The 14,709-nt window shown below is 43.7% G+C and overlaps 2 protein-coding genes and 1 pseudogene across 2 annotated transcripts; 1 reads left to right on the forward strand and 2 right to left on the reverse strand.

The window, feature by feature from the left end:
* Positions 1 to 457: 457 nt before the first annotated feature.
* Positions 458 to 4,214, reverse strand: LOC117912651 (annotated as a pseudogene).
* Positions 4,215 to 6,023: 1,809 nt separating this feature from the next.
* Positions 6,024 to 6,696, reverse strand: LOC117912652 (glutamate receptor 2.7-like). Its single transcript, XM_034827341.1, has 2 exons — positions 6,347 to 6,696; positions 6,024 to 6,281 (listed from the first exon to the last, which is right to left on the reverse strand). The coding sequence occupies exons 1-2, from the start codon at positions 6,644 to 6,646 to the stop codon at positions 6,024 to 6,026; spliced, it is 558 nt and encodes a 185-aa protein (XP_034683232.1). The 5' UTR covers positions 6,647 to 6,696.
* A 1,992-nt stretch (positions 6,697 to 8,688) lies between these two features.
* Positions 8,689 to 9,936, forward strand: LOC117912653. Its single transcript, XM_034827342.1, has 2 exons — positions 8,689 to 8,915; positions 9,240 to 9,936. Exons 1-2 carry the CDS (start codon positions 8,689 to 8,691, stop codon positions 9,934 to 9,936), a joined length of 924 nt encoding a protein of 307 aa, XP_034683233.1.
* The last annotated feature ends 4,773 nt before the right edge of the window (positions 9,937 to 14,709 follow it).

Here is a 14,709-nt window from a genome sequence, read left to right on the forward strand (position 1 = left end):
AATCTTAAATTTATTATGAAAAAAACAACTTGTTTTTAAAATAAAAAAACTGTTTTGAGTCTAAACTTTACCAAACATATATTTCAATAAAAACTGTTTTTGAAATCCGTTGATGCCCAAAAGAACTATTCTATGTACAGATTCTCATCTTAGTTGAAAAGGAAATTATAAGCAAAAAAAAAAAAAATAGTGATCTGTTTAACACTATTGACAGTCTAATTAAATGAACTTCCAAAAGTAAGTATATTATGTAATGTTTCCTCCTTGATAATAAACTATTTAGTATTTACACAAGCAGATAACAACCAATTTGACAATTAGAAAATGTGGAGTACAGGAGTTAAATTCAGCCTGTCAACAATCAGCAAGATTTACAATCCTATCATGCTATGAACTATAATGATAATGTTACTACAATGAAGTATGACACAAAAAAAAAAATGTATATTCAGTTGTTCTAATGTGATGTTGGAGGTATATTTGTTCTTTCTTGATTTAAATCAACAAGCTCAACAGCAGGTACTATCACTGGCGATGATTGCCTACCAGGTGTGGTTGAGCTCTGACCACCACCGTGCTCTGAAGAAAAGGTCCCTTGTTCTCCGGAGAGGGAAATATCATTAATGGTTTGGTTGGAAAAGGTTGATGGCCTTGGCGAGCAGTTAGTCACTGATGAAGAGGCCCCAACTGCAGCCATAGGCTCAGTGCTACCGCTGTATGGCTGGTCAGGTATTCTGAAAGTATGAGAGCTGAGGTCTTTTTGATCAAAACGTGTAGCCAAGGTTTTAATCTTTGTTGATACTGAATCTTCGCCCATTACCACAACTCTATGTTTATGCAGGAACATGGCAATACCTATGATCAGAGCTAAAGATGAAGTGACTCCAGCAATGAGAAAAAGGCCCCAAAAGCTATCAAGGCTGATATTGTTAGAAGAAATTGAGCTTCCATTATCATCTGAACAACTAGTTTTTTCCCAAACCACTCTTTCTCAATCTCTACCATTTCATCTCCCTCAGTCACATTTAAGACTGCCCTTGAAACATCCTGTACGAGAGGAGAACCTCTTGGGAAGGCCTGAAATTCAAGAAAGAAAAAAAAAAAAAAAAAAAACTCACACATGATACATATATATTGGGAATGAGTGTTTGTTTGTGAGAGGAGAGTTCACTTACAAATCCGAACCCATCAAATTTGTATGTTGGTTGAACCATGGTATATTTCGAGCAATGCTGTGCAATGAACAGCTTCATGTAAGGTATCTCGTCAAAGGCAGCAGCAATACCTCCATTTGCACTCCCTTTCGAGAGTAGTTCAGCTAATTCTTCTGAAGAATTATAGATCCTAAACTTGGATTCGTCAAAGTTCATCCTTTTCAAGAATCCGAGAACGATAGAGCCTTGTTGGTAACCTACATACTCCCCTTTCGCTCTTAGCTCTTTTAAGTCTGTAACGGTTGGCTGGAGCTGTTGGACGGTTAACATTGAGGTCAAGCTGGCGGTGTAACTTTCAGTGAGGATGAGCGCCACAAAGAACCATATGATCATCACAAACCGAGCCAAGTTGCTCACAATTCTCTCCTCTATAAAAATAGAACCAGAAAATCAACATCATTTCAGCAAATGAAGTTAATTTGAGGGAAGAGAACTTACTCTGTGCAAACACCATAGTTGAGAAGGAGAACCAGAGGATGGTGCCTGCTTGATGTGAAGGAGGGCCCCTGAAATCTTCATTTATTCGATGTTCAAGAACCCAAATTACAAAGCCGATGAAAACAAAGAAACACACACTAGTCACCCAGAGGTCCCAAGTCAATGGCTTCAAGAAAATCCATGCGCTTTTGCTTTTGTTGTCTTTGATGGGCACGATCATTGATACGCCAGATTCAGTGTAAGGTAGTGTAAAATCTACGTAGTTGGACCTGTTCGCTACAATTGTAGTATCTCCCACCACGGCATCATACTTCTGTTGGTAATAAAAACAGAGGAAATTAGAAATCTTCTTGTATATTTCATTGAATAGGTTGATAATGGTGGTGCTCTTTTGTGTATCCAATAAAAACAAAATGACTGACCTTTAGAAACACTTGATATAACAAATCGTTGTAGTTGCCGGCAGGCTTGCTGTCTGGGGTTCCAAAGGGAATGTACTCGTAAGGAACAGCATATGGTAGTGAACCCATCACCGCATCAAAGACATCTATGCAGTACCCAGTGACCTTTGTTGCATTAGTGTTAGTATCCCATGTCACTTTTACAAATTCAGTAAAACCATCCTTCACTGGAACCCCTATTTTCAACTTCTTCTCGTTTACTGGAAGCACCCAAACTTTAGGGAAATAAGTAGGTTCTCCAGGCCATACAATTGCTCCTAGATTGTCCTTAGAAGTGGAATATGTGTTTGAATTTGCGTTTGTGAAATTCAGTCTTCTTTTAATTCCATTTTTCGGAGTCCAAAATCCTATCCCTCTTTCCCCTTTACCAATCACATTAACTATCTGAAAGGCTGTGGGGTGTAGTTGACCATCAAAAATTTGAAAATCTCCACTGAGGCCTTTAAATTTCGTACTTAACAGTGACTGGAGAAGCTTTGGACCAATTTGTGAGACTCCAATGGTGTCAAGATCCGTTGAATTGCTGGAAATATTAGTCTTTTGGAAGCTTAAGTTTGTTGCCCCAACTTTCTCAACTGCCATGGCTAGTGCAGAAGCAGCGTCATACGCCCATAATCCAAAAATGTTCAGCTCAGAGGTCTCATATTTTGGATGATCTTGCTGGAACTTCCTTTTCCATCGGACTCTGAAATTTTCGAGCTCTTTTGTTCTTGGAACATGAGGCTTTATGCCCGGCACCCCCTGCATTGAGTCAATGACTAAGGGATCCAAAGTACTCAAGAGGTCAGTTAGCCCATCAGTTAGTATCCAAACATAGCCTTCTTCCATCATTCCAATCTCATCTGCTTTGGGAAAAAAGCGAGAGCCGAGAGACGTAACCATGTGTACAATGAAAACTCTAGTTTGCATTGTCATCAGCTTGTAAAGCTCTTCACCAATTTGATCATCAGTGGCTGATGGAGAAATTACACTACGGTAGGTGACACGGACATCAATCCCTTGCAAGGCATCGGTCATATAAGGTATAATTCCATCCCCATACTCATTGTCTACGTAAATAAGCACAGCTTCTCTCCACTCAAAGGCTTGCAAAATTGCTATTATTGCTGGTACTTGAGCTGAGTCATTTAGAGTGGCTCGGATAAAGTATTGACTCCTGAGGGAAGAAAGAGAAGGGCTTGATGCAGAAAATGAAATAATGGGAACCTCGGCTTTTTCTCCCAGGCCAATCAGGAAGTTGGCCTGCATGGATGACCCTGGCCCTATGATGGCTTGCACTTCCTCATTTTGTATTAGATCTAGAGCTGAGTACCACAAATGTTCAAAATAATAAAAAACACAGAAGCAAACTCTAATATATTCTTAATTTCTAACATTCTTCTCAGCAATCAGACATGCAAACATAACAAAATAGATATAAAATTTGTGGAGCAATGTGGTTTGTTAAACGACCAACTATCTTCTTCATCTGGTGAAGAGCTGTGCTGAGAATTAATTGGGTATACTAGTATATTTTATATTTCAAAACTTTCATTTGGGTCTCTAAGCTGAGATAGAAAATGTTCAATGTCAAAAAAATTACGGGCTGAAGATTCAATGTCAATATCATAATTTTCTCACTTTATCAGAGCAGGTATCTCAAAAAATTACTTCCCAAATGATGAACTACTTCGGATTATGCTTTCTAATTCTCAAAGAGTAAGGGGATTTTTCCTGAAAACCAAATGGGGGTGACTGATCAAGATCACTTGCTTTCATTTTTCTCAGTAATACTAATGCAATTCTAATCTCATTCCATCAACAATGCTCCAAACGAAATGATTAATCATAAACATTGATGAAGGAGAAAGTGAGAGAGCGAGAGAGACAGGGATGGAGTACCTGCTGCAGCTGCACCAACAACATCTCTTCTGGAGTCTCTAGTCTTCAGAACGAGCCTAGTCTTGTAGTTACCATGAGAGGCATAGAAATCTGAGAGGGCCATGGGGATGCAGCTCAGACCCATCTTTCCAAACGATGTATCAAAGTCTAGGACCACTCCCACGTTAACTGGGATTGTTGTGTTCTGCGCCATGCCCATTTCTATGAAGAGAACCCATAGGGAGAGAAAGAAAAGGGAGAACCCCTGTTGGGCAAGGTCGTTTCTCATCTTTGAACTGCTTTGGGAAGCTTGGTGATTCACAATAATGCAGAATACAGATCGTTTATAAAGTCTAGAATTTTAAAAGGTAAGAATTAGAAGGCTAGAAGAGAAGGCACTGTAACAAGAGGACCCAGCTGGATAGTTGTGAATACAAAGCACAACCAACAGTTCTTCGCGAGTTGAGGCGATCAAAGATAGAATCTCTTACAATATTAATTAAATTAGAAAGCGTAAGTTATAATAATGAAATCATGATCAGAATATATCCTTATAAATATTCTTCCATGGAAACACACATTTTAGCTTCCTTCCTGCGTTAGCATTTGACTCATAAAATTCATAAGAGAGAGGTTTTCACGATGAACTCCACGGAGCTACTCATCGCCTGTAGCAGAATTCCAATAATCCCCAGCTGTGTGTTAGGTGGCACTTGGCACAACTGTATTCACATGGTCAACTTATCATCTTCTGCACCGGGTGCGTGGAAATGGAGTTTAATAGGTTTAATGATGATATGTGACTACCATTCATTTGAAAATGATAATTTTTAAAATAAAAATATTTATTTTCACCAGAAATTACATCATTTAGAATTAATGGATTATCTGCACAAAAGAATAACATGAAAATGAATATCTGTCCTTACATTCCCTCCGTCGGTGAAGATCTTGTGTGTGGGGAAGCAATGTCAACCACGTAGCTAGTGTGAAAGCAGTGTCAACCAGGTAGCTAGTGTGAGGACAATCTTTAAAAATATTGATTTTTTTTGGATGCAGATAAGATACTGGAAGTTGACAGTTGTAGGCAGCAATAAATTCGTGCTTTTGACTGAATCTAAGGCAATGATTGGGAAGCTTGAGTTTGATTGGCTTGAGTAATGGGTCTTCCGTGTCCTATCAAAATTGTACGAACCGTTGACAGATATAGATTTTAAAACTTTGAAAACTGGACCTCCCTGTCCTAGTCCTGCCCTGAACCGGAAGGTACATTCAGTCCCACTTCGATTATCCTTTTCAATCCGGCAAGCTTTCGGAAAATTCATTACAACAAATTTCTCAATTTTCCGTAACGCTTTTAGCTAAGAAGTATTTTTATGGTAAGAAATGGCTTTTTGCAATAACATTTTATTTCATAACAAATCAATTTCTTAGTGATGAATTATTGTTCATAGCAAATAGATGGCATTTAACAATCACATACATTTGTAGTAAATAATTATTTATTTATTTATTATTTTTAATTTTAGCCACAAATTGAATGTACATCACCATGTTAACTAAAATGCCTATGGGCACAACTATATATATATATATATATATATATATATATATATATATTTAAATTCATGGTTGTGGGTAATGGTGCCACCGGCATAAAATACATAGGAAAGAAAAACGAAGTAATCGATCAGTTATTCAATTACAGGCGGTCTTGTTTGCTCGTGATTTAAATTAGCAAGCTCATATTCAAACAATATGTGAGGAGACATCGGCCGATTTGGATAGACTGGATCACCATGTCCAGAAGAAGGTGTTCCTTGTTCTCCAAAGAAGGCAAAATCGCAGTGTGTTGGGATCAGAAGGCTTGATGGACTTGGAGGGAAGTTGGTGTAGCTAGCGAGGCTGTAACTGCATCCATGGCTTTGATGCCCCTTGTCTGGAAGTTGATCACTTTTTCTAAAGGTATGGGACCTGAGATCTTTGTCATCAAAGCGTGCAGCCATGGCATAAATATTTCTCCATATGGAAGATGGGGGATTCAAGTTTATTAAGGCGTTCTATTTTCATAAAGGAATGTGGTGATGCATGCGACGAGAGCTACAAATGAAGCGACTCCAGCAATGAGGAATAGGCCCCAAATGCTATTAAGGCCGATACTGTTTGAAGAAACTGAGCTGGTGAGCTCTGGACAACTGGTTGTTTGCCCAAACCATGCCTTCTCAAATTCTAACAATTTAGCTCCCTCGATCATGCTTAAAACTTTCCTTGAAACATCCGCTACAAGGGGTGAACCCTTTGGAAAGACCTGAAATGATCAAAAATCAGAAACCACTGCATGAAAATTTGTACACTTTAAGAGGGAACACTTACAAATCCAAACCCATCAAACTTGTATGTTGGTCCAACTGCAGTGTATTTGGAGCAATATTTTGCAAGGAAAATCTTCATGTAAGGGATTTCATCAAATGCAGCAGTAATTCCACCTTTTGAAAATAATTCATCCAGTTCTTTTGGTGACTCATACTTTACAAGATTGGACTCATCAAATTTCATCGACTTGATCAAGAATTCATAAACGAAAGAGCCATATTGGTAACCTACACACTCCCCCTTCTTTATGAGCTCATTTATATCAGTGATAGTTGGGTTGAGCTGTTGAACTGTTAACATTGAAGTCAAGCTGGCTGTGTAACTTTGAGTAAGAATCAGCACCACAAATAACCATATTGTAGGGACCCCTCCTCTGATGACACGTGGCGCGTGCCTTTATCTGGATTGACCCTAACCGTACCCCCCCAAGAGGACACATGGCGCACACCTCTATCCGGGTCCCCCAGGGAGGAGCACACGGCACTCGCAAGCATCATGCCCGGACGGCAATATTTCCTACCCGGATATATTGTCCAGATCATTGACTATAGCAAGCAAGCCTTGCTAAGTCATCCCTGACAGCCTGCCACTGCCCACGTTCCGCCGCCTGCAGGGCGAAAGGACAGGAGCGATGGCAAGTCTCCTCCCACGATCTCTGACAGCCGCCTATAGGGTGATGATGGCCCTGCCACCACCTTGAGGACATCATGACGAGCCAAAAAGTCTTCCCACCATTAAAGAGGGAGGCAGAGCTTCTGACACTATATAAAAGGGCCTTCACACAAGGAGGAAGGTAAGCTTACCATCCCTGAAAAAGGCCGACAGCTTAATCTCTTGGGCCATGGCTAACAAAACCATCGGAGGGTGTGTCCGGACACCCTGTCCAGACATCTTTTGTAGGGACAACTGAGCCAGAACTCAATCTTGGTTGACAGCGTGAGTCCACTTGGCAGCAACGTGGATCCCTGGGACGCAAGGCATCAACATTCGTGCAAGGTGATGATGGCCCTGCCACCACCTTGAGGACATCATGATGAGCCAAAAAGTCTTCCCACCATTAAAGAGGGAGGTAGAGCTTCTGACACTATATAAAAGGGCCTTCACACAAGGAGGAAGGTAAGCTTACTATCCCTGAAAAAGGCCGACAGCTTAATCTCTTGGGCCATGGCTAACAAAACCATCGGATGGTGTGTCCGGACATCCTTTCCGGACATCTTTTGCAGGGACAACTGAGCCAGAACTCAATCTTGGTTGACAACGTGCGTCCACTTGGCAGCAACGTGGATCCCTGGGACGCAAGGCATCAACATTGGCATCGTTTGTGGGAAGTCTCTGATTCAGTCGACGGCAAAGATGTCCACACCTTCCAGAAGCCGCTCGTCGGCTAGGGAGACGAAGGTTATTTCGAATGGCGCGAAGCCATCAAAAGAAGACAGTTAGAAAGTGAGCGACAAATACAGGCTCTCCTCCAGGAAACAGCGAGACTGGGGAAAGAAAATGTTGTGTTGCGCATTCAGGCTTCATCAACGGGGCCTCCTCGTGGTCAGCGCTCGAGAGGCCAAGGAGCAAACTCAAGGCCTGACCCAGAGTCAATATACCCTGAGACTGCGGGGGCCATCCCCGAGACGGGCAATGTTAGACCACAAGAGCGACACACGCCCATGCACCAAGCTCCCTAGGAGGAAAGCTCAAACTCCACTCGGCTCTCGTCAAAGAGACAGCATGACAAAAGACCCCAGTTGTCAGACGCGATGCGAGCGAGACTAGGCCCACAAGAACCTGGGAAGACAAAGCCGCCAGTAGCCACAACCTAGGAAGCGCACCCTGACCCCTTGGTCACCCCCATGGTGCAGAACGTCTTCCCGCACCAAGCGCCACGACAAACTGGGAGAAACCCCCCAAACGAGCCACCCACCGGCTCCATCAGCAAAAGGCTAGACGACATGCTCTCCACACCTTTCTGCTCGCATATTATTCATTACGACCCCCGAGGGGATTTCTCGTGCCTAAATTCTCCACGTACGATGGGTCCAACGACCCCTTCGACCATATCATGCATTATCGACAGCTCATGACTCTCGATATAGGCAACGACGCGCTACTATGCAAAGTATTCCCCGCTAGCCTACAAGGGCAGGCTCTCTCATGGTTTCACCGCCTACCCCTAACTCTGTTGATAATTTCAGAAACCTGTCAGAAGCTTTTGTGGGACAATACTTATGCTCCGCTCAACGTAAACAGAACATCAGCACTCTGCAAAACATAAAAATGCAGGAGAACGAGTCTTTGAGAGAGTTCGTGAAGCGGTTTGGTGAGACCGTGTTCAAGTAGAGGCTTACAGCATGGATGCTGTCCTACAGATCTTCAAGCGAAGCATCTGTCCAGGCACCCCATTCTTCGAATCGCTAGCTAAGAAGCCTCCTACGACGATGAACGACTTGTTCCGGCGCGCAAGCAAATACTCAATGCTCGAAGATGACGTGCGAGCAACCACCCAACAAATCTTGGTTGCCGGACAAGCATCCAGAAGTGATGTGGAAAGAAGTGCCAAACTTCCGGACCAGCCAAGGTTGTCCGGTCGAAGACAGGAAGAACAAAGCCGCCCGGAACTGCCGCCCCTCACACCGCTTTCCATATCCTATGAGAAGTTTCTCCCTATGATCCAAGACATGTCCGACTTCAGGTGGCCCGGACCCCTCAGAGCGGACCCATCCAAAAGGGATCATAGTAAAAAATGTGTCTACCATAAGGAGCATGGTCACACAACGGAGACGTGCAGGAGCCTCCATTATTTGGTCGAAAAGCTCATAAGGGCGGGACATTTGAAGCAATACCTCCGCTCAGATGCCAAAGGTAGAGACGCTTCCCAAAATCACAACTCATGAACCCCCAGGATTCCAGCCGCCCCCAAAGCCATTATAAACTATATCCACGGAGGACCATTGGATGAGGAATACGACTCCAAACGAAATAGACAGAGGCTGTTGCAGGCAGCATCGGTGCGTGAGCATGTCAACTCCATACGGCCTGGGATAACTGGGGGAGGCCCTCACCCCATAGATGGGACAATCATTTTCCCCCCAGTAAACCCCACACGGATATTACAACCGCACCACGACGCCCTCATCCTGTCCCTGGAGATCGGAGACTTCAACGTGAGACGCATCCTAGTCGACCCGGGCAACTCGGCCGATCTTTTACAAGCATCGATAATTAGCCAAATGGGACGCAATCTAACAGGCCTCGAAAACCCTGGGCGAATTTTGTCCGGATTCAACGGAGCGACAACTACCTCATTGGGAGATATTGTACTGCCGGTCCAAGCTGGCCCAGTCACTCTCAACGTACAATTTTCGGTGGTACAAGATTTATCACCCTTCAATGTCATATTGGGGCGCACATGGCTGCACTACATGAAAGTCATCCCCTCTACGTATCATCAAATGGTAAGCTTTCTTACCAAGGATGGGCAAATTGACCTATACGGCAACCAGTTAGCCGTTCGCCAATGCTATCAGATAGCACAAGAAGTAAGGACCATTCAGGAGGATAAACTCCTCCCTGAGTCCACCCATGCACTTGACCAATAACAATTACTGAGTCCGGCGGACAAAGATCCCTTGGCAGCGGATCCCTTGCGGATAATCCAAATTTCGGAAGAAGGTACTCACCTTACATATATCAGTTCCCTCTTGACGCCTGAAAAGACCCGGAACATCCGAGACACCCTCCGACAAAGTCATGACATTTTCGCATGGGCACATTCTGATATGAAGGGAATTCACCCCTCCATCGTCTTTCATAGGCTTAACGTCTTGCCAACAGCAAGGCCCGTCTGACAGAGGGTTAGACGTTTTCACCCGGATAGGCAAAAGATTATCAGGGATGAGATTGACAAATTGCTGGAAGCCGGATTCATTAGAGAAGTGGAGTATCCGAACTGGTTGGCAAATGTAGTAGTGGTACCCCAAAAGGAAGGCAAATGGCGGGTGTGCGTCGATTACACCAACCTCAATAATGCATGCCCAAAAGACAGTTTCCCTCTGCCACGGATAGACCAAATTGTAGACTCCACTGTTGGACAAGGAATGCTCTCCTTCTTGGACGCCTTCTCCGGATACCACCAAATCCCTATGGCCCCGGTCGATGAAGAGAAGGCAGCCTTCATAACGCCACATGGTCTTTATTGCTACAAAGTCATGCCGTTTAGACTCAAAAACGTTGGCACCACTTATCAGAGACTAATGACGAAAATCTTCAAACCTCTGGTTGGTCGCACAGTGGAGGTATATATTGACAATATCATGGTTAAAAGCAAAACCCGAGAGGAACATGCCCTCCACTTGCAAGAAGTCTTCCACCTCTTAAGGAAGTATGACATGAGATTGAATCCGTCTAAATGCGCCTTTGGCGTAAGTGCTGGCAAATTCCTGGGATTTATGGTCAGCCAAATGGAGATAGAGGTTAGCCCGGATCAAGTTAAGTCAATCATGGAAACACCACCCCCCAGGAGCAAAAAGGAATTACAGTGCCTCACAGGCAAGTTAGTCGCGCTAGGACGCTTTATAGCCCGCTTCACTGATGAACTGCGACCCTTCTTCTTGGCAATACGAAAAGCTGGAGTGAACGGATGGACGGACAGCTATAAGAGCGCTTTCGAAAAAATTAAACATTGTCTCATGCAACCACCCATTTTAAGCAGCCCCCTCCCTGGAGAAAAATTGTATATGTACCTGGCTGTATCGGAGTGGGCAATTAGCGTTGTTCTATTCCGCTGCCCCTCGCGCAAGGAGCAGAAACCTATTTACTACGTCAGCAGAGCGTTGACGGACGTAGAAACAAGGTATTCAAAGATGGAGCTAACGGCCTTGGCCCTTCGAAGTGCCGCCCAGAAGCTCCGCCCTTACTTCCAAGCCCACCCGGTGGTCGTGCTAACCGACCAGCCCCTTCGCAACATCCTGCACAAGCCGGACCTGACCGGAAGAATGCTTCAATGGGCCATAGAGTTGATCGAATATGGAGTCGAGTTCCAACCCAGGTTGTCCATGAAAGGTCAGGTGATGGCTGACTTCGTGCTGGAATACTCCCGAAGACCTACCCAGCACAAGGAACCACGCGGAGAGGGGTGGTGGACTTTGTGGGTTGATGGAGCCTCCCGGTCATCAGGATCCGGGATACGACTTTTGCTGCAATCCCCAACAGGAGAACAGCTGGAGCAAGCTATCCTACTGGGATTCCCCGCCTTTAACAATGAAGCGGAGTATGAGGCCATCCTATCCGGGTTGGACCTCGCCCTGGCTCTATCCGTCTCCAGGCTCCGGGTCTATAGTGATTCCCAACTTGTGGTAAGGCACGTCCAGAAAGAATACGAAGCTAAGGATGAGCGCATGACGCGATACCTGACTAAAGTAAGAGACACTTTACAACGGTTCACCGAATAGACGATCGAAAAAATTAAACGAACTAAAAATGGACGTACCAACGCCCTGGCAGGCATAGCTACTTCCCTCCCCATCAAAGAAGCCATATTATTGCCTATTCATGTGCAAACCAACCCTTCCGTCGCGGAAGCCTCCACTTGCAATACCATTGAGGCAAACCAAGCAAACGGCCAAGAGTGGACAGAAGACATAGTAAGGTATCTCCGGACAGGCACTCTGCCCGAAGAGCCCAAGCAAGCACACAAGACTCGGGTACAAGCCGCCTGTTTCACCCTGATCGGGGAGCACTTGTACAAGCGGTTCTTTACAGGCCCCTATCTCAGGTGCCTAAACCACTCAAAAGCCCTGTACGTATTGGTTGAGTTGCATGAGGGGGTATGTGGAAATCATTCCGAAGGTCGATCTCTAGCGCATCGGGCCCACTCGCAAGGATATTACTGGCCCACAATGAAAAAAGACGCGGCAACTTATGTCAAAAGGTGTGACAAATGTCAAAGGCATGCCCCCATTCCGCATGTGCCATCGGAGACGTTAAAACCAATTTCTGGCCCCTAACCCTTCGCGCAGTAGGGCATGGACATAGTTGGACCCCTACCAGCCGCGGCTGCCCAAAAGAAATTCCTGCTTGTTACCACGGATTACTTCAGTAAATGGGTGGAAGCTGAAGCATACGCCAGTATCAAGGACAAAGATGTCACCAAGTTCGTGTGGAAGAACATCATCTGCTGCTTTGGAATCCCTTAGACTATTATAGCTGATAACGGCCCGCAATTTGATAGCATTACTTTCCGGAATTTCTGTTTGGAACTGAACATCCGGAATTTATATTCCACACCGCGTTATCCTCAAAGCAACGGGCAAGCAGAGGTCACAAACAAAACCCTAATAACTGTCTTAAAGAAGAGGCTTGAGCAAGCCAAAGGGAAGTGGGTAGAAGAGCTACCCGGCGTCCTATGGGCTTATCGAACCACACTCAGACGTCCGACAGGAAACACTCCCTTCGCCCTCGCATATGGTATGGATGCAGTCATTCCTACCGAAATAGGGCTACCCACTATCCGGACCGAGACAAGACGGCAGGATGATGCAAATGCGGAATTAGGAAGAAATTTGGACTAGGCAGACGAAGTAAGAGAGAGCGCATCCATCCGGATGGCTGACTATCAACAAAGGGCAGCTGCTCACTACAACCATAAGGCAAGGCCCAGGAGCTTCAAAAGTGGGACGCTGGTCCTTAGGAAGGTTTTCGAGAACACTGCTGAGATAGGAGCAGGAAAATTCCAAGCCAATTAGGAAGGCCCCTATATAGTATCCAAGACAAGTGAAAGTGGAGCCTATCATCTGCAAAAGCTAGACGAAACCCCACTGCTCCGACCATGGAATGTATCTAATCTTAAGCAATATTATCAATGAAAGGAAATGAAGAGTAAGAAAAAAGGGACAGAAGAAATGTAATGTGTTTATAAGATAAGTAACAAAGTGTCTTTACAAAAAGCTGCCCCATACGCAGCGAAACAAAGAAAAAGCATAAAGTCTGCACAAAGAAGAAATCTCAGCTGGACGGACCCCCGGGCACCTCGTCCTCCTCATCAGAAGGGAATGAAGGAGTATCATGCATGATTCCGTTCTTCTTCATACAGCAGCGGTAACCAAAGAAGTACATCTCGTCCGCCTGCAAATCCTCTGACTCCTTCTTCTGGGCGGCGAGGCGAGCCCGGAGTTCTTCTATCTCTCTTTTCAATTGAAGGTTCTCCTGCCCAGCTTCATTGACTTGGCCCTCCAAGGCTTCATGTCTGCAAAGTTGAGAATCCGAAGTCCCAATGCAGATGCTCCTATTAGTAATGCCATCAAACACCCATTTCCCATCAGGAGACCATCAATTTGATACAAGGCCAACACCGACTTTTCATAGATGTGTGGACATTCACCGAAAGAGATATTGTAACATTTGATGGCCTCCTCTACACCACAGGTGATGAATTGATGATCATCAGGGCTCAATGAAACGTGAGATACAGGTTTCTAAACATTCCAGGAGTTAATCTCAAATGAAAAACTGGGTAGGAACATTGCCATGAACTTCATTTTCCCATCATTTGTTGTAAATTTATGTCTGTTTCTAATGTGCATGAGATTTATAACTTGAACAATGATTTCTGGTACTTAGAAGATTGCACTAGGGCCACGAGAGGTGGTCATGCATGGCCAAAACTATATGCTAGGAGTGTTAAGGAGTGGATGAGAAATAGATTGTGGAGAAAAAAAGAGTAAAAAACAGGGCAGAACAAAGGAGACGTATTTTCTGAGATAAATATAGCAGATCTTTATCATTTCTTCTATCTTTGTTTTTCCTTTATATAAGAGAGCTTACAAACCACCGATTGAATAATAACAAATTCTGTTTTTTTAGCTAACTCTAAGGTGGTGTTTGTTTTTTTGGCTTTTTGTTGAAAGCAATTTGTTTTCAGAACTTAGGTTGTTTGTTTTTCTACTTTTTTATGACTTGTTATAAAATTTTACTAAATAGAAAAAGCCAAAATATGTAGTTTTTTCTAAATAGAAAAAATAACATATTGGTTTTTTTTTTTTTTTACTTTTTAATACTTAATAGAAATTAAATAATAGAAATAAAATACTACAAAACAAACAACCTAATATTTAACACTATTAAGCATTAAGGTTCTATTTAGAATTAAATAAAAAAACAAACATCACCTAAAACCAACTTTGTTTTTCTAGAATATACTATCTAACTCATCCCCTCAAGCCAAATGACGATACCTTCACATTGAGCTTGACCTTAAGAGTATTAAATCGGGATATAGACAAAGGTTTTGTCAGTATATAAGCTATTTGGTCTTTTGTAGGCACATACTGAATGTCCAGTTCTTTTTGTAGCACTCTGTCACGTACAAAATGGAC

Source organism: Vitis riparia, chromosome 4 (genome assembly GCF_004353265.1).
Source record: "Vitis riparia cultivar Riparia Gloire de Montpellier isolate 1030 chromosome 4, EGFV_Vit.rip_1.0, whole genome shotgun sequence".
NCBI lineage: Eukaryota > Viridiplantae > Streptophyta > Magnoliopsida > Vitales > Vitaceae > Vitis > Vitis riparia.